Raw genomic sequence first — 24,614 nt, forward strand, 5'->3', positions numbered from 1 at the left:
TGCTGACATCTGTTTGGGACAGCCATCAAAGCAACTGATACCATGTGAGAGCCTGGCCCATCACAGAGCCTGTCAAACGAGGTTGCTGCAAACCCCATTTAACAGGTTTTGAAGACTTCATTTTGGATTTCAGTCACGAAGGTTGGGAGGCTTCTGTGGAGGAAGATTAAAACACTGCCAGTCCTGCCTACATGAGGAGGTGAAGGACTGCTGTTTGTCCCTGAGCTATGTTTGAGCTGTTACTTCTATACATCTCAAGAAGGAATAATAATGGAGAAGTCACCTCTATCATTCAGATAGCTGTGTTTGTCAACTTTTTTTTAAACAATGTAGAAATGTATGATTTTTCTTCTGTAATGGATCTTTGTTCAAGTCCGTTATGCCACCTTACAGAGGTCGTATTCCAGGAGAAATTTAATGAAGGCAGTGGTATGTTTGAAGTAGAGGCAGGAAGAGAGCCATTAGCCAGAGCACAGGTATTTGCCCTGGCTCCCCTCATCCTCAGTTTTACATCATGACCAAGTGTCTCATCACTGCCAGAATCAGGCCCTAAGAAAGCTCATTTCTAAGCGAGTCCAGAGTAAGGTAGGCTGTGCTGAGTCACTTTCCTGATGGATGTGAGTCACACAGGTTTTATCCCCTCTCCAGCTCTTGCCCTCATTAGCAGTTCACCATCATGCTCTCAGTTGTAGATCAGATCCGCATTTACTTTGGAGAGCAACCTTCATTCATACAAATGCAATAAGCAGCTTGCTGTTTAGTCCAGTAGGTGCAGGATCAGGCCTGGGAAGATGCTGCTGTGCTGTAAAGCTGTTAGCATGGCGCAAGGCTATACTGGGCTCGCTCAGGCTTTCAGAACCATGAAATTCTGCAAGGTCCAAAAGGGTGTCGCAGCTCTGGCAGACAGATACCAATACTCAATCTGCCCTTCTGCTACTTTCTAAAGCCTAAAAAGATCTTTCAAGGACACCATACGTACATACACTTAACCTCTTTGGAAAGGAGATAGGTTTGTGTCAGTCATTTTGGGAGAAGATCTGTATTTCTGTGACTGAGTGGGTGGAATACACAGGAGACTGGGCCAGCTGGAGGCAGGTCTGGATGCCTTGCTCCTCTCTAGGGCCTGGACCTTGCCAAAAAATTGTCTCTCTTAATCCCAAAGCTTCCTCCAAACTACCATTTTGCACTCTTTATTGCAGGTTTGGGAATTGTGACACCACAGAGGCAAAACATTGAGAAATCATTAAACTCCTTTTTTTAAAAAAAACACAAAACCCTCAGAATAAATATCCTCCGTCTTATAAGCTCTCAAATACATTTGGTCAATTTCCCATATTTTTGCCTCTAATCACAAAAGCAAAACACTCACTTTAATGTTTTTCTTATATAGTGGCATGGTTGCTGGGGCTGGGGACTCTGCAGGAGTGCAAAATATGAAAAATAGCCTATCTAGTGGTACATGTTCTCAGTTTTGGCCCAAATGTACCACACAAAAGGAGGTTAGATTACATTTGGAAGCTTCTGTGGACATTGAATAGAAGAGAAATATTTCTAGTGATTATTTATCAAAGAGGATCAGCAGGAACAGCAACTTAGACTTGAGGGTAAAAAAAGACAAGGCTGGGAAGAGATAACTCTTCTGTACATTCTGTATTACATTTCAGCACTGAAAGTTATATAAAGTGGCAATACATTTTTTAACAGAAAACCTGACCAGTTATGTTATTTATTTTATTCCCTGTGTCACAAGGAAAACATAGTCTATTATTTCAACAGTTTATATATATTTGAGTCACGAAAAGTTATATATAAAGATGGCAGAAACATGTTTGAAACAGAACTATGGACATGATTCAATGGTTAACATTTCCTAAATGAATGAGAAAGGAAACAGGTTGCTGCAAGCTTCTGCTCTCACTTCCTTATGAGAGAAGACATAGACACTGTCCCAGAAAGAACAGGGCTGTTGTGCACACTCGTCTCAGGCAATCATGGGTAACTGGGTGGAGAATGAAGGACTGTCCATCTTCGTCGTTGTAAGTACAATCTTTATTGTGATTTGTGTCTAGTAAAAAGTTCTACTGAAAGTTGTACTAAGCAGATCTCACTGTGCCAGTGAACGATGCATCTGATTATGCTGAAACTAGGGCGGCAAGTGCACTGAAATGCTTCAAGAGAATAATTTTTAAGGAGCTCTGTCTGGTATCTCAATTGCTGTAGGCTTCATTGTCAACTGAGAAATGATCTTGTGTTAACTTTCATTTGATTTGTTAGAAATATTTAAGTGTCTGGGTGTTTTGGATGCAACAGTGACTTAAGGAAAACATGATCTCACTTAACTATGTGTACTTCAACAGAGAAAACAATTACAACTACCCTTTCTTGCACCTTTATAAACAAAAGTGGCTGTAACTGAAAGCACAGTGTCTTGATGATATAAAATTTGTTTTAGAGTCAGATTCCAGAATTTAGAGCAGAGATTCATGATTCCTTTATTAAGACGGCTAGTACTGGAATTGAGTTTGTATATAGCTTGCACAAAGTGGCTGTGAAGGTAGGTTAAATTAATTCTGAGCAAAAATTAAAGTACTGAAAATCCCAGTTGCATTTAAAAGTGCAGTAAAGGAGGGCAGTCCTCCTCAGAGAAAACTTAGACAGAAGTTAATATTTCAGTGTTTTCACTTTTTTTCACTTCTCAGTGTGATGAAAGAGCTACAGGTATACAATTCTACAATTTACATATATATATAACCATATACAACACCAAAATGTAATACCAGTTTAGGTATCATTGCCAGGTGTGGTTAGTAGATGTAAATACTGAGAGGAAGAAAAAGAAGACATAGGATTTACATATTTGTGGTGACTAAAATGTGAACATCTTTATTCAAAAAGGTGTTTCTTCTGCTGTAAACAACTGAAATTTAGATATTACACTGAAGATGTGTAGCTCTAGTTTAGGAACATAACCCTGGCACTTCAGCACACTGAAAAGGAGTAACTGTTTGCTGTTACCTTCAGTGACTTAAGAAAGTTGAAACTGCCAAGAGGTGAATTCTGGCTTTTTGTTTTTTTTTTCCCCACCAGAACAGAAATATTAATAGAATTAAGTAAGAAGCCCTTATTTTGTTCAAATAAGGAATTTGGGTTTAGAGCCTCAAAGCTTTAACAAGGGCAGCTAATAGGGAAGGAAACTAACAAAGTCACTGATAAAGAAACCAGCTAAAAGGACTGTTCACTGGAAGCCTTAACGCAGTGTTCTGCATTGTCCCCTACACTGCACACTGACTAGGGACAGGGTAGTCCAGTGCTTGATAGAAACAGGACAGCCACAATTTCTATTGATGTACCTCAACAAAACCAGAAACATGCCAGCCTTAACTCCAGCCTATGCTGCCTCCACTGGCCCTAGCTAAAGAGCACAGATGGATGCTAACTCTGCCACTAAACCAAAATTCCCAGAGGGTGTCAGTGCTTCTCAAAGGGTCCATGTTCCATGTGGGTCAACACCAAGAAGAACTGTGAGAGACCATCAAGGGTCATGACAAACATCTCGGTCTTCTGGACATGCTGTCAGGCTACTGTACATAGGAGTGGTGCACTCTCACTTTAAATACATATCCAAAGCATTTAATCCTAAAATGGGCTTGGTTTTTTAATGAGGAATGGGGGATTTCCCATATACTGCCTTACCCTGATGGAAATCCCTTCATTTCCCTGTATTTATGCCACAACGATCAGACATTTTCAAGGTCTAAACTAATCCCAAGTTTTTTACACTGTCAGCTGGGCCAAAGAACTAGCAAAACGTATGGGTTAGGAAGGGTGAGGGATTGTAATGTCACAGTTTCTGGCATCCTTAATTTATAACCAGAGACTGGGTTTTCTCCCAGTTCTCAGACTTTCTCCTCTGTTTTCATGCACCACCCGGTAAATCTTAGGCTGAGGGTGCACTGATACAGATTGGTTTCACTATGGGATGTGAAATCAGTCAACCAGCTCCAGGAGGGCAAATGTCCAGATTCACTATGATCTCTTTGGCTGGATGGGCTCGTAGCTGCTTTAGATAGCTTTGAGAAGGGCTAATAACTTCTCTTTCCCTAAAGAAACCTGAACTGTAGGATGTGTAAGTGTGAGAGAATACTGCAGTACAGCTACAAAGAAGCCCAGTTTTGGGTAGTGTAACCACTACCAAACTGGCTGTGTTGAATATTTCATGCTGACTGATTTCAGACCTTCAGAGCCTCCTACTCAGTTAGGCCCTACCTGTTATTTAGGCCATCTATACTTAGATCTCAAGCTTCTTCATTTTTTGGTACAGCTCTTAAGTCTTCCTCTTACATAGGTTAGTATGTCTGATGAACTGGCATTTGGAAGAGGCCCTAACCTTTAATGATGTTTGGAGATTCAACTAGACTCAGAGACTTAGCTAAACAGCTGTAATATGATGGTCCTTATATAATCATGGCTAAACCCCTTGAGCGATGCAAAATTTTCAGCTACCCATTGCTGTATTTTTGGTTTATTGCCACTGTACTCTTGTGTGCACACATCAGAGCCCATTTCCACTGTAAAAATGTATCATCACCCCTGCTGAACACTTTATACCCTACAGTATGCCTCTCCATGCAAACAGGAGCACAGTGAACTAATTGACCATTCTCTGAACTGTGTAAATTCAGATGTATGATATCTAACAACAAACTGTAAAGCTTCCTGTTCGTTTCTCTTTCAGCTTGTGTGGCTGGGATTAAACGTCTTCCTCTTTTGGTGGTACTATCTGGTATATGATGTCCCACCAAAATTCTTCTACACCAGAGTACTCCTTGGCGTAAGTACAAAACATGCATTATCTTGGCATAGACAGAGCACAGAACATATTTCCCTTGTTTTATTTGATTGAAACAGGATCGGGTGTCTGGAGCAGCAGCTTCATGTAGGAGTTAACAGTCATGTGCAAACAGGTAACTGAATGCAGACAGGTGTCCAGTGCTTCTGAACAGAAAGCTGCTACTCAAAATAGAGAGATCCCATTCTAAAGATGCTTTCAGGTAACTATTATGCTCCTGGTAATTAAAGTGAACATAAATTGTGGCTGCTTTATTAAGCAAAAGAGAAATAAAATATTGCCATGGAACTATTGTGCAGTCATTTCACCTTGTAATTATTTTTCATAGCATGAAAAGTTTACAAAGCTATTAGCTCTGAAAAGCAATCATCATTCATATAGTCATCCAGCATGTGAATAGCAGTTAAGTAGTGAAGTGACCCTGGACCCTGGGCTATTCAGTGTAATCCAACTGGTTAACGCAGCATTATGTGCCCTACTACAGATCTGCTTCCAAAGCTACCACAGGTCATGACCAACTGACAGGGAAAATTAATTTGTTCACATATTCTAGAAGCCTGATCACAGACTTAAATATCAGTCTAAGCTTCAAATTACAGAACACAGCACTTTGTAAAAGGTTTGTAAAGCCATGGTTTAATTCAACAAAGCATGAAATCCTATTCTGCGTATGGCTTCAGATCTGTGGATCAAAGTCTGTCCTTTGCAAACCTGGTGCGGTTGCCTTTGAAGTCACAGAGACCTGTGCTTAGATAACTAAAGCTCAGTGTAACCCCAAGTCAGTAACTGATTTGAAACCGGAAAGAGTCCCAGTCAGTGCAAGGAGAGCAAGCATTGACTTTTCCTTCCCTTCACTGTGTTTGGATTAATATGTTCATTATTCCCTCCTTTCAAACAGTGTTCAAAAATCTGAAATCATTCAGAATGTGAAGAACAACATTAAGGGAACATATTCCTAAAAGATGAGGCAAAACACTTCCCTAGACTCTTTATACTGACAACAGATATCATAAAACCACTTCCCTCATAAGCTGTCCTTCTGTCCAGCATAAGCGCTCAGCCAACTGAAACCGCAGCAGTGAGACTTTCTTTACAGCCTTGGGACAGACAACTCTACCAATGGCTTACACTTGCATCCGTGCTTGTCCACGTCAGACAAAACAGGGAGCTTTTTGCACAGCCATATTATTTCAAAACTGGATATAGAAGGTGTCTATCTGGAGGAATGTGTTCTGCCTGCATATGTGTCTGACTACACTGAAATGTGAACATTGTTAATTAATTCTAGAGCTCACACTCATGAAAAGTTGTGATATAATACATAAATGAAATCTGTGCCTATTGATGTCTTGGATAATGTCTTATGTAATGGATTTAATAACAGCATCTCTTCAATTACAGCGTGCTTTGGCTCTGGCAAGGGCCCCTGCAGCTTGTCTGAATTTCAATTGCATGCTGATTCTTCTGCCAGTATGTCGAAACTTGCTCTCCTTCCTCAGAGGATCAAGTGCGGTAAGATGAAGAAAGAATTTCAAAATTTATGAAAGATACTAAACCAAACAGCCTTGCAAATATACCAAGCAACTTTGTCCAAGTTCCCCAAGTATACTGTACTTTGAGGATGTCCTCTTTTAAGAAGTAGATAAGCCTGGAGTTTTGCTATGAGCAAGACTCAGGACTATATGCCAGTGGTGTGTCTAGAGCTCTGTTGAGAGGTTTAGCCTTGAATTAGCCTTCTTTGAGTCTTCCCTTTTTTCTTGCCTCCTGGACATCATGCTGCCCTGGATGCAAAGCCCCTCTGGCTGGCAGCAACCCTAGCTGGTGCTTACACATATTTGCTTTATTTGTCACTGGTGCAACACCCATTTATAGCAGGAGATATTAGCCCATGTCTTCTGTCTTTGCATGTTCAGTTCTTAAAGTAAAGGTAGTCTTTCATAGGCTTTCAGAAAGGGAGTTTTTTCAGCTGGTTCATAAATTACATTCTGTCTGGTCTGAGCTGTGTTTCCATCTCAGGATGAAATAGTTAACAGGATTTTTCACCATTTATAGCTCCCAAATGCAAATGTTACATACAGCACCAAGGAACCACCACTAAGAAAAGGGCAACTGATTCTACGTGACAGCTGGAGAAGCTTCCTATGATAGTACTGACTGTATCACACTGCTGAAATCTAGATCTCTGGCTATTACAGCAGAAATCATGCAGACAATGCATGCCATGGTGCAGTGAAAAAGCAATATTCTTCTCAAGCTCATGAACTCTACTTCCAAATATATAATGAATCCTCCCTTTTTTCTAACCACTTTAAAATACATATGGTCAACAAAACCAGTTCACAGAAGTTGGTTTTCATCTGTAAATCTAGTATAAATTCTTTCACAAAAATGAGACAGCCCAAGGGAGCTGAAAAAGAGAGCAAAAGAGAAAGCAACAAAGTAGATGCAGTGTTTCAAGAGTCCTTCATAGGAGAAGAGAGTGGGATACACGTTAGTAAGAAAATAATCAGAGACAAGCCAGGCTGTACCTCCTACATATATCCTGTACAGTACATATATCCTGACAGTCTGTGTGGCTGAATAAATGAGATGTGTCCGCTACACTAAGATCCTAAATTACATTTAGGACTAAGGCCAGTGCCCTGGCCTTTTTAAGGCATAACACTTAGGAATATAAAGCTGGAACTACACAGAGCAGCTTTCAGTCTTGTGCTATACCCCTTCAGATTCTGGGATGCTACAAAAGCAGACAGCTGTACCCCTCATATATGTAAAAGGAAAAGGAATAGTAAGTAAAACTAGGGTTAAAGCTGTTCTTTCCCCGCCCTGAGAAAGATCGACTAGCATCTGCCGAAATTCAGAGCTGAGTCCTCAGGATGCAGAAGTCAATAATGAACATAAATTTAGTAAGAATTGATGTTGCTATTGGATAAATGCAACTGGAAAATATCAATGAACCTTTAATCATACAAAGCCTTCATGAGGTCTGGAATAGATTCCACAGAGGTTGAGCAGAAAGTAGGTTAAGCAGAGGTCTTCTGAGGTCAAAGCAATGAAAGATCTGAAGATACTTTTGGAGAGAGTACTGGAAGGCTAAAAACTGATTCCAAGGAATCAAAGAACTTTATTCCAGTCAGGATTTTATGCTACTTGTCCTGAATTGCTCATCTCCTATCACCTGCAGCTTGACTTTTCTAACCAGGATCCCAATAAAGCTTATCTCTGTGTCCCTCTTATCTCTGTGTCCAAGCTACAGACTAAGTAAGTCCTTCTGCCTTGGGCACTGTGATACAGTCTCACTCAGGCTACACTCAGCTTGCAGGTGAGAACCATGCAGAGAGCTACAGCTCCGTTTCTGCTGCCTGCCTGCAGCTTGCTATCTTGTTGATAGAGCTAGGCTGTATGAGGAAGCAAAGGTCTCTGAGGATGAGCGAGGAGGTGAGGGAGGGGCATAAAATAGGACTGTCAGACAGCTGGAGCTTGTTTAACTTCAGTTGCTTTTTGCAACGAAGCTATACTTCAGGAAGGAGGTAATTTTATATCTTAAGCAAAACATGCACAGCCCGTGTGCCAGTGGTGGTATCAGGACTGTGTTGGCCTTAGTGCAGGGGTACAGCTGCTTCTGCTTGTTCTGCTGTTGTCTCTAATTAGCCCTGCTCTGCACCTAACACCTGTGAGGATCTCTTAAGAAAAATCAGGATTTTAAAATGTCACATAGCTTACCGAAAGGGTTGTGACCTTTCCAACAGCAATGTCACTGGGGTTAAGGAGAGGGGAGAATTGTTCAAACCCACTGTTCAATAGGAATATGCTGGCAACTCTTGCCCTTTACATCCTGCCATCCAGAAATCACACACTACAATGTTATTTGTTATTAACTGAAAGAACAGCCATATCATCTTTGCATGCCTTTTATTGCTGTATTCACCGCTGTTGTTAATGAGCCTCACTACTGAATCTAGCTACAGCATTTTGCCATCGCTTGGCCTTCTGCTTCTTAAACATAAAGATCAAGGCAGTCAAGCAGAGATGGCACTTTCTCACTATGCTACAGTTTATTCTACAATCTTTTTAATTATGTCTCAGGATAAATGATACAGAGAAGGCCAAATTTCTCCTGGGTGTTGTTACAGTCTACTGAAGTCTTGCAATAGTCCCAGTGTGTTAGAATTTGCCCTTTAATCAATGTATCACAGGTGTAGAATAACTGAAGAACTGTTTCCTGCTATCTATTGATCTGTACAGTTAATACTCATGAGATATTTAGAAATGAACTGGTATGGAAGACCACTGCTAGTATCTCTACTAAGTAAAGAACAAATCAGAAATTAAATTGTTCTGGTGTTTCATCATCCCTTCTTCTGTTTCACTCCTGGATGGGTGGGATGATCAGCTTCACGCTATCTGCTCAGAAGATACTTTACCTTACCCTGCCATCTACAAAGTTAATGTCTGGCAAACAGCCGGGAGAATATTTTGGTCCTTCTTAATTCTGAAGTATGGGGGAAATATTTTTGTCTAAATTTAGGAATTCTAAATCTTTACCAGCAATGCCATTAATTGTGCTCGGGGCCTCTGTTTTTTTACCTGCATTTCAATAAGTATGCATAGACATCACAAATGATCTTTAAATACTTTTTGCTTCAAACCCAAAGTGCTGCTCTACCCGTGTCAGACGACAGCTGGACAGGAACCTCACCTTTCACAAAATGGTGGCATGGATGATCGCCCTTCATACTGGTTGGTGCTCAGACGTTTCTTTGTTTATTGCTTTCTCATGCATTTTACACAGTATTCAGGTGGGATTCAAGTTCTTAAGGATATGAGCAGTAGACCTTATGTCATTAACCTAAAGAAATCAGCATGTGCCAAAGCTTAAATCATTTTCCAAATATTATTCTGCAGCTGGCAGACAGCAAAATATAAATAAGAAAGATACCTTTCTCTTGAACCGTTAGCACCACTGTGACACTGGTTAATAAAGGGTGTTTAGCAATGTCCTGAGAATCGGATACCCTGGCTTTAATTCTTGCCTAGCCTTATTTCTTAGCTGGCACATCTGAATCAAATAATAGAAATGATGAAAGAAAATTATATAAAAAGCTTGGACAGGCAGTAGAAATGTTTTCATATTTGAGCTCTCATTTTCTAAACTAAGGGGGTTTTATCTTTTTTCCCCTCATAAAATTTGTTACTTCTCAATGCAAGTACCTTACAAAATCATATATCCTAGAACAGTCTTTGTATCAGTAGATTGCTTGACCTGAGCAGGTTCCCTTCCTGAGCTGTGGCTGAAATCTCACTAATCACTTCATAGAAAAGGAGCAGGGTGATGCAATTAACGTAGCAGGGGAGGTCTGCAGCAGAGACAAGTTGTTCAGGGGATGCGAGATCTGTACCCATCAGGCCCTGTTTTTAAAGTGAATAAATATCTGATAATTAAAAAAGGGAAAAATTTAAGAAGTGTTGTACAGCTTACCCCTGCAGTAATGTGTAGTAGAAATAGTGTGAAGCACCTCAGCTCTATGAGGTTTATGGGATCCATCCAGCTAAGCAAGAACATTATTAGTGATTATTAGCAATACAGCAGAGCAAAGCAGCACTAGCAAATGTGACACCAAAGACATACAGGTTAACTTTTTGGCTCTTCTACAGAATTCCTGGATGGTCTCTGACCAATAATTTAAGCCATTCCATGCTTCAGTTTCCCAGGTATAAAATTAGGGTACTGCTCTCCCACTTGAATTGCTGAAGGCCTTTGTTGAACAAAGATGTGCTGGAAACTTCTTCCCTTTACTTCTTTCCTTCCCCCACTCAAAAAGATGTAAACTTCAGATGGTAAAGTTTTAAGAGGAAAACATATCGGTGATCTGAAATTGTGATGAAGAGGGTGAAAGTGGATAAGGTCTTAAACTGCAGTTGACAAATGTTACAATGTTTAAAACGTTACCCAAAACCACTGAGTACTTTTCTTGTGCTTAATCCCGATTCTTTCTTTCCCGTCACTCCTAGCAATTCACACCATCGCACACTTATTCAATGTAGAGTGGAGTGTGGAAGCCCGTGTTGAAGAGAAAGGAACTCTGGCAGCTGTGCTTTCTAGCCTTGGTGATAACCCAAATGAAAGCTATGTCAACTTTTTTAGAAAAACTATTGGGGTAAGTGACATCAGGCTGTGAAAAATCACTATTACATTTGTTTAGATGACCATATAAGACAATCTGAGCAGAGTGCCTATTTCTGGTGTGCACAATCTGGGTTTGGAACATCTTGCAGCAAAACTTTGCACAATTCATTCTTCTGTATTTGTCAGTAATATTGTTGCTGAATTTTGGTAGTATAAACTTTTTCACCTCAGGAATTCAAAGTAGTTTTAAAACATTACATAAAAGCAAATACCCTGTAAAGAAGTCTTCCGACTAAGCTAAACATGGCATACAGAAAGGTACACAGAAATCAAGGCAAAAGTTTTGAACCTGGTCTCCTTAACTCTGGTTAAAAAAACCACAACAGAAGAAGGAACTTCCCCTTTCCTCAGAAACACCAAGCATCTGACCTCCATATGTATTATGAGACCCACAGCTGCACAATACCACTGGAAAGGAGAGCTTTCATTTAGCTCCCTAAATATGGTTGTAACAACAGAGCTGTGCAAAAGTGTTCACTTTCCCCAAGCCCATACTGCTGAGCAGTGACAGAGTAAGAAACAAATGTTTGGTCTGGGAATCAGTGGAAACCCCTTTTTCTCTGTTTCCACTTACCTTTAGTACAAGTAAATCTGCAGCACAACAATAATGGAGTGGGATTTTGGCATTGTTGGCTTGCAAATTCATAGAGGGTGACTTAAAGACTTACAGCAAGGTAGAAGATTTGGCAAGTGAGATGGACTGATGGTTCAGCTGGCTCTGCTTTGATGCAACCCCTTCCTTAGACTAACGTGCAATTATTTCACAGAATCCTGTGGGGGGCCTGTATGTGGCTTTCACGTACTTGGCTGGTCTCACTGGCGTTATCATCACGCTGGCCCTCATACTAATCATCACATCATCTACCAAAACCATCCGAAGGTCGTATTTTGAAGTATTTTGGTACACCCACCACCTCTTTGTCATCTTCTTTATTGGCCTGGTCATCCATGGTGCTGGGTGAGTATTTGCACTTAACAGTATGTGGTAAATACTGTATCTTAAAAGCCCTCTACACACAAAAATATAGGGACTTAAGTCACTAAGCAAACAGTTATTTTTGACAGTAATGATGGGCCAGTACAGGCTCTGAGAGCAAAGAGGTTCTCACTGATACATGCAACAAGCTATTCACATGCATGATTCTGGCATATCTAAGCTCACTGATACTCAACTTCTGCTATTTTAATGGGAAAGCTCTCTTCTAAGGTTCATGTTTCTAACTGTTAATTTATCTTTCTCTCCTAGAAGGAATTGCATCACACACATGCATGTAAGGAGACTGCACCATATATAGAGCCCAGGATTTTACTGGCCAAATGAATACTATAATAACAGAGATTTATCTTTTAGACTGGGATTAACTTTTAATATCAGCAGCATTTCAGAATAGATCTTTAGCAGTTGCAGCTCAAATATAGGCAACTATAAGTTTTTGTATCTTCCAAACGCCAAACATCTTTTTTCTACTGTTGGCTTATTCCATGCCTTCTGAAATAGCTGAAAGCCTAATGAAACAATTCTAGCACTGTGCAAACACAATTTTAGCACTTAGAAAAATGAACTTTAGCTCCATTTTATAAAACCACAGAGAAAAAAAAAAAAAGGCTAAAGTATCCAAGCCATATTTCACAGAATCACAGAATCACAGAATTGTCTACACTGGAAAGGACCTTGAAGAGCACTTACTCCAACTGTTAACTTAGCGCTGACAGTTCCCAACTACACCATATCCCTCAGCGCTACATCAACCCGACTCTTAAACACCTCCAGGGATGGGGACTCCACCACCTCCCTGGGCAGCCCATTCCAACGCCTGACAACCCCTTCTGGAAAGAAATGCTTCCTGACATCTAGTCTAAACCTTCCTTGGCGCAACTTGAGGCCATTCCCTCTTGTCCTATCACTTATTACTTGGTTAAAGAGACTCATCCCCAGCTCTCTGCAGCCTCCTTTCAGGTAGCTGTAGAGGGCGATGAGGTCTCCCCTCAGCCTCCTCTTCTCCAGACTGAACACCCCCAGTTCCCTCAGCTGCTCCCCGTACGACCTGTGCTCCAGACCCTTCACCATCTTCGTTGCCCTTCTCTGGACACGCTCGAGTCATTCAATGTCCTTTTTGTAGTGAGGGGCCCAAAACTGAACACAGGAATCGAGGTGCGGCCTCACCAGTGCTGAGTACAGGGGTCAGATCCCTTCCCTGTCCCTGCTGGCCACGCTATTGCTGACACAAGCCAGGATGCCATTGGCCTTCTTGGCCCCCTGGGCACACTGCTGGCTCCTGTTCAGCCGGCTGTCAATCAGCACCCCCAGGTCCCTCTCTGACTGGCAGCTCTCCAGCCACTCCTCCCCAAGCCTGTAGCGCTGCTGGGGGTTGTTGTGGCCCAAGGGCAGCCCCCGGCATTTGGCCTTATGGAAACTCCTCCAGTTGGGCTCAGCCCATGGCTCCAGCCTGTCCAGGTCTCTGTAGTTCATCATTATACTATATTGTCCATTTTAAAGGAAATTCTAGGTGCACTAGAAAGTGGGCTTTAAAAATGCCCAGCAAAGATGACTATTCAAAAACACTTCCTCTCAGTCCAGTAATGCCAGAAAAAAAGACAGAATTGAGACCGCAACAGGAAGAACAAAAATAGAAGGCAGATGAGAATCGCCACCAGTGTATTTGTCCATTCCAACTTCCAAAACAAGGAGGTTTGAGCAAAATCTGTTAAAGGAAAACAAGTGGTTCCTGTTTCTTGCAGTAAATATTCTATAGTTATGAAAAAATATCTAAACTTGCCAGTAATTACTACACAATACTATCAGAAAGCAAGCACTGCTCTTTCTAGAGGTCAGTGAGGAACATATATTCATAAAAGTTTTTTCACTTGGATGTTCAGTATACTTCCACCATTTTAATTGCACTGTACTGAAAAGACAAAAGTCTGGGCAACAGTGTGGTTGAACATGGTTGTTAGAGAAGTTCAGATGTCCTTTGAAAGGAGATAAACATAGGTATATTATTATCTGTAAAGGGACGGATGCTTTCTGGCCTCACTTACTTGGTCTTAAAGGCAAGAATGACATTTTGAGTCATACTAATACAGTAAAAAATATTGTACAGGCTTTTTACACTCAAGATAGACATCGTAGATGTGAAACGATGGATGTTATGGAATAAGTATGATCTGACAGTCTGAAAGCAACATGTTAGAGAGAGCATAGATGTCAGTTTATCTCAGGAGACAGAAGGCTGTGTGTCATACATATGTATATATACATGCATACATACATGTATATACAGAAAACCGAACCAAAGATAATTAATAGAAGCAAAGGGGCAGATTCTCGTCTGTTACAAGCTGTTACAGCACTTTTGTAGCACTGTTTTTTGTGCATGAGCTGTGTGTCAGACAAATGTCCCAAACTTTCCATCACAGTAAATGTAAAGAGGAGAGAGTACAGCGATGCAGATCACCCTGCTTTGGAAGCTAAAGTAAACCTTTCAGCTGAAAAAGGATTATAAGGCTGTACTACTGAAAGCTTAATTACAGTACTAGAAGAGCATCTACCCTGAATAGTAAGGGAAAGTAAGTCCTTTCTTTATCTTGTACAGGGTCCTGGCATTGTCAGACTTTGAATGGAGCACAGGGCAAGGCCAAACCCCCCAGGCCCATTTTCCGTTAAGCAACATGGTGAGGAAATGGGCTCCTCCTGTTCCCATAACTCATCCCAGAGTGCAGCTCAGCTGAGCCCATTGTCATTGGTGGGGAAGTAAAATGCAACTGGTGATGTTCCTGCAAACTGCAACTCGTGATGCTCCTGGGGACAGTATCGTTCCTTCCCTTTATTTTGCAGACAGGATGTTAATCAAATCTTTCATGAGGAAGAGGTTAATTAGTAATATTTATGAGCAGTGCAATATTTTAACTTTCAAAACTGTGCGCAGGCTTTCTAATAATCCTCTGATAAACTGTCACTTAAAGATAGGCATACATATGACTTAGATACCATGGTTTTTTGAAACATTAGAAATGTAGTCTAGTTAACAGCAACTGAGCTAGAAAAGCAGAAGTCATGGGAAGATGTCAACAGAATTATATCAGCATAAAACTGAACAGCCTGATCAGAATCAGAATGTTTCTAGGGAAAGTCAGATCTCAATCTGCATTTTTCTACTATGACCCTCATCCTCTTAATTACCAACATTTTTGGGACTCACACACCCCTGAGGTTGTCAGAACTCCAGAGGCAGAAAATCGTGTACAAGATCAGAACATATTTCTCCCCCTCAGAACTGAAACTGTCATTTAGCCCTAGCTCTGCCACTGGAAATAAAGCTGAACTGGAGCAGTCAGACGTCTCTATAATAAAACAAACAGTAGCTACAACAACAAACCCTAACCAAGCAAGAATACAGACCATCAGCTGACACAAGCTGGTATAGCTGGCATAGCTGCTTTGCGTCAGAAGGGTCTGTGCTCATTCGCACCAACTGAACAGCTGCTCCACAGCTTCCAAGAGAGAGGAAGTGTCAAAGGAAGAATGTATGTTAGAAAGGGCTCTCCAAATTTCTAAGGTAAACAACAGAAATAATTTCTGTACTGGTCAGTAGGAAACTCCAGGTTTTGTTTTTACTTAAGAAAAAGGTAGGATAACTCTGAAAAGAATTAAGCTTTCCTACTGTGACCACATCCTGAAAATGGTAACGGACATACTTCTCAGTTCCTTGCCTAGTCTTGTCATCAGTATTTTCTCCCACAAACTTTCCTCCCAATTTTTATTACTTTAATAGCAAATCTGTGGGTTGATTAGAAAGAAAAAGCTGTATCAAAGCTGTAGCACTGCAGAAGTCCACAACTCCACATAAATACAGTACATAAATAGAATAACAATAAGGGACAGATACATTCATTTTCTTTTCATTGCCTTAATGATTCTTACTTTTTTTCCAGGCGTATTGTACGGGGACAGACAGCTGAGAGTCTGGCTGAACATGATCCAGAGATATGCTACAAGAACTTCACTCACTGGGGAAAGAAGGGTTCTTGCCCAATCCCCCAGTTTTCAGGAAATCCTCCTATGGTAAGAACAGTTGTCTTGAGCATAAATCAAATTTAAAATGTTTACAGTTTACTCTTTTAGTTAAATAACGTATGCACTTGCTGTAGAAAAGCAGCTATGTAACCCCCAAAGCTCTTCAACAGCAGCTTTCTTTACATAAAGCAACAGATTTTAACACAATGGATTATAAACAGAAATGGACTACAGACGGACAGACAACCCACTTACAGTGTGCCATGAAATGAGCACAATTAACAGGCAAAGGAAAAGAGTAAATTGTATCTGACAACTGTTTACTCAAAATGTATTTTGTGACTTTTGGGGATTTCTAGAAAGTGCTATAATCCACATAATAAATAGTTACACATTATTAAAAGACTAATGAACATTAACAGAAAATTAATGTCTCTGGAAATGTGATATTGAAACTTCAGCTTTTATTGACTAACCAGGCTGGTTGGTTGTTCACATTTCACACTGATCTTTTAAAAAAAACCCACATCTTTTTCTGCAGTAATACAGACCTGAGTCAGTAATACATTCAGAGCTTTACTGCACATTTCACTTAGTTACCTTAAATTTTAGACAGAGGCAAAATCCCTCATAGGAAAATGCCTTGCTGTAACTCTAGTAGCAACAAAAAAGCCAGCTGCTACTCTCAACAGATAAAGAAATTCCGTCTGTGACCATAAATAATTTTGAAAATATCATATCTCTTAAGGGTTCTCTACTCTGGTTGATAAAGAACCTACATTATTTGAAGTTCACACCTGCTCATAGCATTTCCAGGACTTGACTTAATTTAAGTTGACATCTTCATCATCTGACCTCATTTTATTCTGTTTACAGACATGGAAGTGGGTAGTAGGTCCCATGTTTTTGTACCTGTGTGAGAGGCTGGTGCGGTTTTGGAGGTCACAGCAGAAGGTTGTTATCACAAAGGTATGTGTTGACACTACGCTTAACACCAGGCAAAACATTACCAATTTTTCCAAATGATGCAGCAAAGCCAGTGGCTCCTACAACAACTGACAGTGTTATCAGTGAAAAGAATGTTCTGGCTGCTATTGTTATACTAACCTCTAATACCTAAATGTAGCCTGCCTCTAGAAGAGAGCAAGAGGAGGAAGTTAGCTAAGGCACAGAACTGAACCTTAGGAAAGAGAAATTATTTTTCTTTGTATTGAGAGAAAAATCCCACAATGTAGAAATTTCACTGCCTTCAGAGTAATATAAGATACAAAACTGTTTTCAAAACTGCCCAGATATTTAGGAATTCTGATTTTTTGGCAGAACAAATAACTCCCGAAAAGGAGAGCTAGGCGCTTATTTTGTACAGCCAAAGCGAATGTTGAGCTTCCATTCCTCATGTTGTGTTGCAGAGATGTTAACGCTGGTTCTGAAAGTCTGACAACCAAATCAGCATGGCACTAAGCTCAAACTTATAAAATTCCTGGTGTAATTTCCTCCCATGACACTGTGCTGCATCTTGTGGACATACCCTGTTCAAATCCTAGCAGGGTTTGGGGGATGACGTTAGATGTTTCTACTGTGCCCTGGCACGATGTTGACATATTGGAAGGCTCCCATATACTAGTGTGCTTTTTGGTAATTTAACCAAAATATCTCTGAGCCATTTCTACACCATATGTCTATGGTGTCTGCTTAGTTCTGTGTTGGCAGAAAATTTCTTCCCCAATCCTAAGCACTATTATTAAAACCTACATTAATAGATAGAGACTTGATTCTCCCTCTTGCAAATCTCTCCGGAAAAAATGAAAATAACCTTGGCAGACAACTTCAGGATTAAAAAATCATAGTGACAGAAATACTAGCCTTCCTTCTAGAATATTGCTTCTATTTATTCTTGGCTAAAGACAGGCAGAATGCAAATGCCCATATTATAGGTCTCACCCAGATATAACACAAAAGCATCAGTTTCCAGTGGTACTATCTATCCGATTCCCTATCTGTATGATAGCCCTATGGTTTTGCCCCTATACATACAGTCAGATTCATTAACACTGTGCTCCATGCCACTGTGTAAGGTGCATCTGGAATTAACTATGTGCACACATAGATCTGATGACATGTTACAAGATGCACTGGTCTGACCTGTCCTTTCTGGAGTGACTACAAGCGTGGTGTGAAGAAATACCAACCAAAAATTCAGCATCTTCTGCAGTCTCTCATCTGGCTGTCAGGTGCGGTTTCTCACTCCCAGTTCTGTTGGGAACAGAGTTTCACCTGCTTGCCTTGCTCTCATAGCAGAGGATGATGTTAGTGATGGAGGATGTAGATACATCCAGTGAACGGGGAAGACAGCCTTTTTCCCTCTTTTTCCCTTGTCCCTCTCACTGTAGGTGGTCATTCATCCCTTCAAGACAATTGAGCTCCAGATGATGAAGAAGGGCTTCAAGATGGAGGTCGGGCAATACATTTTTGTCAAATGTCCAGCAGTGTCTAAACTGGAATGGCATCCATTTACATTAACCTCTGCTCCAGAAGAAGATTACTTCAGCATTCATGTCCGTATAGTAGGAGACTGGACAGAGGGCTTGTTCAATGCCTGTGGATGTGATAAGCAAGAATTCCAGGAGGCATGGAAGTTGCCCAAGTATGTACAAAGAGTCTCCATGATAAAGTCAACTAACACCTCTGAAGGTCTGAGTTTTTCTCAACCAGTTTGGTGGCACCTGTGATACAATCCTTAACTACTTCTATCATAGATGTGGGCCTTAGCTGGTTCTTTACAGTTTCTTCCTATCAACCCCACCTCTTCTTTTGCTGACTAGTATTCAGTCCAGATGTGCATTGTAGCAGACAAATACCTTTTTACTGTGATTTTAAATGGTGTTAATAAATATCCACTACTGTTTTATTAAGTGTACTTTCAATTTCAGGATAGCTGTGGATGGCCCCTTTGGAACAGCGAGCGAGGATGTATTCAGTTATGAAACTGTTATGCTTGTTGGAGCTGGAATAGGGGTTACCCCCTTTGCATCTGTACTCAAGTCTGTCTGGTACAAATACTGCCATGATGCGACCAACCTAAAACTCAAGAAGGTATGTGTTCTCTTTTCTAGAACCCATGTAATTGTTCAAGGACCAACAACCCAAACCAAAACAGGTCCAGCAAAGGTGATCTGGCTGCAGACATGTGTGAGTCCTACGAGAAGAGTCCAGTTACCTCACAATACTAGAAGGCAGGGAAGCAGGAGGGTCAAAGGTGAAACCATAACGAAAGCAGACGTCTATGAGCAAAATCACACACACAAATCCTGACCGTGGCCCTGGGGGTTTCCACTTGCAGTGGCGATGTTGTTCAATCTGCATGAGAAACACAAAGGCCAAGGCACTAATACAGCCCATGCAAATATTGCATTCTTCATCTAAGCACAGAGGGAGCAACTTTATGTCAGTGGAAGAGCACTGCTACCATCCTCCCCTCCTGCCCCTGGAAACTCCCTGTGCATACGTGTGGGGTCACACTCTGCAGTTATGGTTATACTCAGAGAACAGAACTGGTTTTGTTACCTGTTTTAATTTACCTTGCCTGACAGCAGACAGGGGAGATAGAGTCCACCTCTAAATCATTAATTTATGTCCTAACAAACTGTCTTACAAGGATGTAAGTGGGGAAACATAATGAACTAAAAAATGTAACCTGCTGGCAGAAGAGAAATAGATGCTTCCTTGTTCTTGCAGTCGCTCATTCTGCTTCACAACCCTCCCAGCATCAAAACTCTTGCATAGCTTTGATACCAGCCTACCCATCTACTCAAGTGATATGGGCAATTTCTACAAGAACTCTACGATCCTCATTCTGTCTGCAGACATAAGACCAGAAACCATAAATGCCTGTGTCCCCTGACAGCTCACTCTTGTCTCTTCCAGATTTATTTTTACTGGCTTTGCAGGGATACTCATGCCTTTGAATGGTTTGCTGACCTCTTGCAATCTTTGGAGGCTCAAATGCAGGAGAGGAATAATGCAGAGTTTCTCAGCTATAACATCTACCTTACAGGCTGGGATGAATCTCAGGTAACAACACGGTGGAAAATACTGCTTCGATATGCACTGAGGTCAATGTTAGCAAGTCTGTTATGTTTTGATAAACATTCAAAAAATGGTCTTTATCCTGGGCCTCTGTCTGGCTTTCAGAGGTTTTAAATGCAGACAGGTATTACCCATCAGAAGCTACATGGGATCAGCTGCTAATTTGCTCTCTGACTTCCTTTCTGGTTTACTCCGTGCACTCAGGGAAGCAGTCTTTCCTCACAGCAGCAACCTCAGCTGACCTTGCAAGTATCTCTAAGACAGCTAATACTGCTTAAAGCATAATTAATGGCATTTAGGACTGGACAAGTTAATGCACAAAGTTTAAGTGATGGCAGCATATTTGTTTCAGGACTCTCATGAGTTCTCTATCTGCTCCCACACATATAGGTCATTGTGGGATTATAAAGGAGCAGCTCTTCCATGAGCCACCTGTAAATGTATGGTTGAGTCCTGAAAGGTGCCCACTCTGCTACTTTTAGTGATGTTTTATTTTACTTATGTCTCACCATTGCAAAATTCACCATGTGCCTAAAGTGCTGTAGCTCAGCTAGACAAACAGGGAGGTGTAGGAGCAAGGTAGGAAGTCATCACGCATGCAGTGGGAAAAAACAGGAGGGAAGTAAGAAAAGTCACACAATTTTTGCTTGGGGAGAAAGTTACCTGTAACTTTTTTCTCATCTAAAAGTGCTGCAGAACTCTGCAAGGCCTGAACTCGTGCTCTTAACCACATTTTTTCTTCCTGCCTTTACTTAGCTTAGCTCTTCTAGGCAAAAGTTACATGGGGAGGGTGGACAAGACTTCCTCATATGGATCAAACCTGTGAGAGATCAAACTGGCAGGACTTCATTAAGGTCAAGGGAGTTGTATTATTCTACCTGAAGGGGAAGTTTTGTTTTCATTTACAGCTTTATTTTACAGTTCTTAGACTAAACCAGTTCACGGCAGAAGAAATGCAATTAACTGCTGTCTTCAATTCTTCAAGCTTTAACTCTTGATATCACCCAGTCTGGGCAAAAGGAAGAGACTTTACTGATAGTCAGGACTTTACTGATGTTAGCTGTCCTTGCTAAGCACCATAAATTCCATATTCTCAATTTGGAAATAATTCAGTGTGTACTTTTTTTTTTTTTTTAACAGGACATAATGCTGCCATATCTAACTGTCTTTATGCTGTCCTTTGTATTTCATTTTCCACAGGCCACTCACTTTGTAATGCATCATGAGGAAGAGAAAGATGTGATTACAGGCCTTAAACAGAAAACCCTGTATGGAAGACCTAACTGGGAAAATGAATTCAAAACTATTGCGGGGAAGCATCCTGGGTAAACTTGCAAGTTGATAGTGTCTGTGGACTTCCTCTATCTAAATACTATAATAGCACAGTCTTATTCCTTTGGCTGATAAAGTTTGAGGAGTGGGGTTTTTCTAACTGAGGTATTTCATGGAGTGTCTAATTACTAGCAGAAGTTCTAGGAAAAACATACCCCATTGTTCCAGTTGAAGTAGATAAGAATATCAGGTGATGTCTAAATACCTCCAAAAATACCTTCTACCTCAAAAAACAAAACCTGAATATTGATGACCTTTAACTGAGCACCCAAAATTAGTAGGAGAAAAAAACAGAGCAGTTCCTTTCAAGAATTTGTGCTGTAAACTCTTTGAAGCTCTACTTCCTTGATTCCACTGAGGTCAATAAACCTGTCTTCACTGACTTCTGCTGAGCTGAGATTTAGTCCACCGTTTGTTTTAGAAGCAGCAGTAAGTGCCTTGCAAATTTTAAGGGGTTATAAGTTTTAAAGGATAGACATCCAGCTCTACTTTAGTTCCTGTAATTGAGAAAAAAAGTTGCACCTAGAGAATATAAGACTGATTTACATGAAGAACATCCAGCTGCTCCATACCTAGTTTCTGACCGTATTTTCACTTTCCTAACAGCTCCAGAATAGGTGTTTTTCTCTGTGGACCTGAAGGCCTAGCTGACACACTCAACAAGCAGAGCATCAGCAACTCAGAAGCTGACCCGCGAGGAGTACATTTCATTTTTAACAAGGAAAATTTCTAACTCCCAAGCAGGCTGGAGTCATTCAATGCAAGTCTAAAGACTGGATCTCTCTTTCTTTTTGGAGTCTGGGAAGGACAGCCCAGCTTCTAATGTCAGCTACACTAACCCAAATCCCTTTGCTTCTTGGGAAATATTTCAGCACTGTGGTAGAATAAGAGTCAAGTTTTACCTTAGGGAAGTTTGCACTGCCCTCCCATGCTGGCAATTTAGTAGAAATCTATTTTCTTTGTCTGTGTGAGGGGATTTCCCTCAATTAACTGCCTTTATCCTCCTATTATTCATAATGACTGCTGGAGGGTCTAGGCAGCCATATGCATTTGGGAGCCAAGTCACACTGATAAAGCTTAATGCTATTAAACAATAAAGCGTTCTAGCATAATGCTTGCTATTAAGAGACAGCTTATCCTGGCTGCAGCTAGTCCCTGAAATGAGGGGGGTGGGGGGGAGTGACGGGGAAAGATTGCTCTTTATAAGAGGAAATCTCCTTTGCACACCAGCATCTTTCAAGTTTCTGAATACAAACGTAAATGTCTTGCCCAAGAGATAATGCAGGCAGCTGAAGAGCAGCCGTTCCTCTTTAGGAAAGCAGGAACCACCTGGATTTCTGAGTGCCACCCCCACCCCAACTGCAGGGGATGACGAGGATGGAGTCAAACCAAGTCCCACACCCCGCATGTGAGCCATTGTTTGGCTGCTTCGAACACTCTCAGTTTCACATCTTCAAATTCATGGTTCAGGGATCCAAGAAGACATGTGTTTTCAAGACCGCCAATTCTGATTTTCAAGTCTGAAAAATCTTGTCACTTAATGATTTACTGGATATTTTCTCAAGCATTCTTAAATGCATACAGTGCTTTTGGCCCTATTGTTCAGCTGTTCTTCTTTGATGGTGAAACAGGTTTGAGAAAGCAATGATCATGTGGGCAGTAGCTGTAATAGCTACAAATAAAGTTTCTGTAACTTTGTAAACAGACACCCACACCCAGCACAAATACTTCTGTATGTGCACTACAGGTAACAGGTTCTTTAAGAAAAAAAAAAAAAAAAAAGAAACAAAACTTTTAATACCAGCATCAGAGGGGGGAAAAAAAAAAAAAAAAAAAGGGCATTAAAATCAACAGCATAGGGAAAAAGTTTTAAAAGAGCAAAAAGCCTTGAAAAAGCCACAGTTTAGTATACCATGGGTCTCCTGTTCAGCCCAGTCACCTGCAGTGACCTCTAAACTGTGCAGCTAAGCCCTGTGATAGCTCTTACGCAGCACGAGACCTTGCTGACAGGTTCTTGCAGTCACAGAAGAAAGTGGTGTCTCCTGCAATTTCAGTCAAGCTTGTACAGCCATCTGGTTACATATAGCATATTTTACACCTCAACTTGCTAGACTATTGTCCCTTCACACCATTTTTAAACGTTATCCAAGCACTCCATGCTACTTCAAAAGGCCAGTGTATCAATTCCTATTTATTAGTACCAGTTTCTGACAAATGCTGGGAAAGACCCTTTTCTGGCAAAACTGGGAAACTTTCAGTTCTTTCCCTCAGAAGGGCCACATTTAAATCCACATAATTCTGTTTGAAACACACCTATTAGGATAGAACATAAGCAAAAGAAAGTTATCCTGTGGAATAAAAAATATTGCTAGTGAAATATAGTAAGGCTCTCATACTATACAGAGAGCACTGAAATATTTGTGTTTGATTTTAACAGAAATATGATCAGGCTTTTATATTGTTAGAAAATGGAGAAAGATTAATTGTAAGAGGTTTAATGGAGACAGCATATTTATCGTGTAAAGAGTCTTGGAGGAGTGTATTTTAATTCACCCATTAATTTTCTGAACAGTCATGTTTGTTCTTAAAATTCCAGGGATCTTTCCTTAACTCAGCCAGTTGTAAGGACCTGCTGCACACTTGTACCAGGGGTTCTTTGTCACCTCACACTCAGTAAAAAGAATTCTGTGCTTTTAAGTAAATGTCTTCCTAAAACATATAAAAGAATAAGCAGGTGAGAGCTTGTCAGTTTCTTCCAAAGGTTTGTTATATTAAATTCTGCTAAAATAGCAAGCCATGCCTTATCAGTCATGGTCTGAATATGAAGGTGTTTAAAATCTAGGATACATGACTGAAATACAGACATAAGAAACAAACTAGCTTGAGTCCCCTACTCTTCAGCAAAGCACAGAGGTATGTCAGTAGTACTGTTTTATGTAAATGCTATTGTCTTCTAGGGTGGTAAAGGAGTAAAGCCCTTTCTCCAAACACTTGTCTGCTCTATACAAGTTCCCCAAATCAGTGGTTTCACTGATGAGCCACCTTAGACACAGACCTTTTCTTAATAAAACATCTTTTACAACACTTACATTAGATATAAAGACCATGCCTTAGTTAAATTCTTAAGACAGTTGTGGCTGCAACAC

At 40.6% G+C, this 24,614-nt stretch overlaps 1 protein-coding gene across 1 annotated transcript; it reads left to right on the forward strand.

The window, feature by feature from the left end:
• The first annotated feature begins 1,923 nt into the window (after nucleotides 1–1,923).
• On the forward strand, nucleotides 1,924–23,152 carry LOC113485490 (cytochrome b-245 heavy chain). The gene is made up of 13 exons (XM_026858649.1): nucleotides 1,924–2,036; nucleotides 4,736–4,831; nucleotides 6,251–6,361; nucleotides 9,505–9,589; nucleotides 10,862–11,007; nucleotides 11,804–11,994; nucleotides 15,969–16,098; nucleotides 16,927–17,019; nucleotides 18,441–18,694; nucleotides 18,981–19,143; nucleotides 19,975–20,121; nucleotides 21,337–21,461; nucleotides 22,075–23,152. Exons 1-13 carry the CDS (start codon nucleotides 1,992–1,994, stop codon nucleotides 22,199–22,201), a joined length of 1,713 nt encoding a protein of 570 aa, XP_026714450.1. The 5' UTR covers nucleotides 1,924–1,991; the 3' UTR covers nucleotides 22,202–23,152.
• The last annotated feature ends 1,462 nt before the right edge of the window (nucleotides 23,153–24,614 follow it).

The sequence above is a fragment of the Athene cunicularia genome, assembly GCF_003259725.1.
Source record: "Athene cunicularia isolate RWA chromosome 1 unlocalized genomic scaffold, athCun1 chr1_part1, whole genome shotgun sequence".
Lineage (NCBI taxonomy): Eukaryota > Metazoa > Chordata > Aves > Strigiformes > Strigidae > Athene > Athene cunicularia.